Raw genomic sequence first — 3,403 nt, 5'->3', positions numbered from 1 at the left:
CCAGGCGGGTCTCGAACCCGCAGGCTCAGGCAATTCACTCACCTCAGCCTCCCAAAGCACAGGATTACAGGCTGAGCCACCGAGCCCAGCTAGGGTGGCCATTTTTAATCAGAAGGACCAGCTGGGCAGGAAGGCCTCTCTGAATGATGACGCAAGACAGGGAGGGGCTGGCCACACGTGCTCCAGACAGAGGGAACAGATGGTGCAAAAACCCCAGGTGAGAGTGAGCTGATCTGGTTTGAGGAAGAGGAGGAAGGGTCTCGTGACTGGGGCCACATGGGAAGAAGGGGTGAAGGGTGGTTTGAAATCAGCTTCCAGAGGGCTTTATAATCCCATGTAGGAGTGTGGATTTTATTTTTTCTTTTCTTTCTTTCTTCCTTTTTATTTTTTTTGAGTCAGAGTCTCACTCTGTTGCCCAGGCTGGAGTGTAGTGGCACGCTCACAGTCACCACAGTGTTGACCTGCTGGGTTCAGGTGATCCTTCCATCTCAGCCTTCCAGGTAGCCAGAACTATAGGAACACACTACTGCACTCGCCAATTTCATTTTTAATATTCTGGGAAGATTTGGAGGGTTTAATCAGGGCAGGGGCATGATCAGATTTCCAAAAGGTTAGTCTTGGCTGGTGTGGTGGCTCATGCCTGTAATCCCAGCACTTTGTGAGCTGAGGTGGAAGACTGCTTGAGCCCAGGAGTTTGAGATCAGCCCGGGCAACATAGCCAGACCTCGTCTCTACAAAAATAAAAAAAATAGCCTTACCGTGGCGGTGTGCGACTGTGGTCCCAGCTACTCCAGAGGCTGAGGCAGAAGGACCACCTGAGCCCAGGTGGTTGAGGCTATGGTGCATGCCACCACACTCCAGCCTGCGTGACATAGTGATACCGCCTCGAAAGAAGAAAAAAGGGTGATGTGGCAACCGCATAGAGAATAGCCTGTCCGGGCAATAGCGTGAGCATGGAGACCACGGAGGAGGCCCCGCGATGGCCCGGGTGAGAGGGGCTGGCTGGACGGGTGGAGGCGGGGAGTCACGGTGGACTGAAGATACTGCTTTCGAGGTGCAAGTCAAGATGGCGGTGGGGGTGGTGATGAGAGTGAGAGGGAAGCCAAGAGGACCCCTGGTGCCGAGAGCGCCCAGGAGGAGGAGGTTGCTGACCGGACGGGGGGATGCGGAAGGCGAGCGGAGTCCGGGAGGCGTTTCAGACACTCAGGTCTCCAGTGGAAAACAGGAGCGTCCTGAGCGCGGTCCAGGCTGAGGCTTCGATGGGGAAGGGAGGGGCCGACAGCCCGGGATGGGGCGAGAGCTCCAGCGCGCTCGCCGTAGGGACGAGAAGGGCCCCAGGCGTGAGCCCTGGCACCGGCGGCACTAGGAGGCGGAGCAAAGGGCGAAACCGCAAAGGAGACTGGGGAGAGCTGGCGGAAGGGGTGGGAGAGCCCCTGAAGTGGCCGCGAGTGGCACGGCCGGTGGGCGAGAGCTACAGTCGTCTCTCAGTACCTGAGGGGGATTGGTTCCGGGACCCTCCCTTCGTGGGTGCCACACGCACGGATGCGCAGGTTCTTTAAAAGCTAGGAAAAGGCTCGTAGTGCAGCTGAACTGGGTAAGCACTTCCGGGCTGAAACTGTCGGCCAGGGCTGCAGGCTTCTCAAGGACTGACTTTGAAAGAAGCGGGGGGCGAGGCTCTGCTTCCAAACTCCCTCCTGTGGCTCTTGCCAGGATTCAGTTGTGGGACGTTGGACCGAGGGTCTGAGCTCCCTGCTGGCTGTGGGCCTCCCTGGCTCCCTGCCACATGGCCTCTGCATGGGCCCTGTGGGTCGTGCCATGGCGGCTGGCTTCCTCTCCTGGAGAGAGGATAAGCAAGATGGATAGCAGACCTCTGGCAGCCTCATCTCGGAAGGGATTTCCCATGACTTTTGCCGTATTTTGTTGACTAGAGGTAAGTTGGCTGGGTGTGGTGGCTCCTGCCTGTGGTCCCAGCACCTTAGGAGGCCAAGGTGGGAGGACTGCTTGAGGCCAGGAGTTCGAGACCAGCGTGGGCAACGTGGTGATCCCTCATCTCCACAAAAGAAAAAGGAGGAGGAGGAGGAGGAGGAGGAGGAGAGAAAGAAGAAGAAGGAGGAAGACGGAAAGGAGGAGGGGAGAGGAAGGAGGAGGAGGAGGAGAAGGGGGGCAGTTGCTAGGTTCGGCCGCACTTGGGGAGGGGACTGCACGGGCGTGGCTCCAGGAGCTGGGGACCCCCTGCAGGCCGTCCTGGGGTCGCCTGCCACGGGGTGGGGATGGGGGAACCTGCAGCAGCATGCAGCCCGAAGGCAGCTGGCCCAGGGCCCCGCTGCACAGTCTTGACATCAGAATTGGGGGGTGCAGGGGGGAGGGAACCGGGAAGGAAGAGGTTGAGACGAGGAGCCAGTGTGTAGGTCCCATGAACGCACAGGTGATAGGTCGCTGCTTCCAGTTTTGCAGGCTCAGTTCTCACGTTTCTCGCATGGAAGCCTCTCAGCAGGTGCCGGTATCCCCACCTCACAGATGAGGAGACTGAGGCTGGGGGCTGAGAGACAGATGGGTTCAGAAGCTTCCGTTCGGGACGTGGTGTGAGAGGGGTGGGTGGGTGGAGAGGGGGCGGGGCCGGGCTCCGTGGCGGTGAGAAACGCTGTGCGGAGTCTCCTCTCGCTCCGACTCGCGCTGGGGTCCGAAGGCGCCTCCTGGGTGGCTGGGCAGCTGCTCACCATGACAGGCCGTCTCCTCTTCTCTTGCAGCTCTGGATACCTCCTGCCTTCGGCTGCCGCCCTGAGTATGACAACGGACTGGAGGAAATTGTCTTTGGCTTTGAACCCTGGATAATTGTGGTCAACCTGGCCATGCCTTTTTCTATTTTCTACCGAATGCACGCAGCTGCCTCCCTCTTTGAGGTCTATTGTAAGATATAGCCTGGGTCCACAAGAGCCCCAGGAGACAGCCAACAAGGGACTGCATCGGAGCCACCTGGGAATGGCCAGGTTGGGCAAATATTGCCTGACAAATATGAGAAAGGCCGCCTTTTGTCTGCAAAGATTGTGTTTCCTGTGGGCTGGGGTTGACCATTCTCTTAATGGATGTAAACAAGGAAGATCAAAATCCATGAGGTGGCTGAAATCTGTCCTTGGTTAACTAATCCTAATCAAACCCCAGTGATTTTATGTTCTTCTAAATGAGACCCTCTGCTTCAGAAGAATATGATCCCAGGCTGGAAAAACGTTTATCCAGTTTGTTTTTCATAGAAAGCATTTTCTGTTTGTAACTTATGTGACTCTGTGCAATCCTATCCTGACCACCTGCATGGTAATCACTCTTGAATTTTGATGAATGTAGATACCATCATATTTCATTTATATTGTTGTTTCTGACTGGGGCTAATTTCTGAGCAAAGTTACTT

At 56.5% G+C, this 3,403-nt stretch overlaps 1 protein-coding gene across 1 annotated transcript in view; it reads left to right on the top strand.

The window, feature by feature from the left end:
- OTOP1 (otopetrin 1) overlaps window positions 1-2,918 on the top strand; it is a 29,763-nt gene extending 26,845 nt beyond the window's left edge. Inside the window, exon 8 of the mRNA XM_021717642.1 lies at window positions 2,748-2,918. Within this exon, the coding sequence (XP_021573317.1) occupies window positions 2,748-2,918 (171 nt within the window). The remainder of the gene's footprint in view (window positions 1-2,747) is intronic.
- Window positions 2,919-3,403: the final 485 nt, after the last annotated feature.

Source organism: Carlito syrichta, unplaced genomic scaffold (assembly GCF_000164805.1).
Source record: "Carlito syrichta isolate Samal-C Ts95f unplaced genomic scaffold, Tarsius_syrichta-2.0.1 Scaffold309897, whole genome shotgun sequence".
Taxonomy (NCBI): domain Eukaryota; kingdom Metazoa; phylum Chordata; class Mammalia; order Primates; family Tarsiidae; genus Carlito; species Carlito syrichta.
This window is presented reverse-complemented; position numbering and strand designations above follow the sequence as displayed.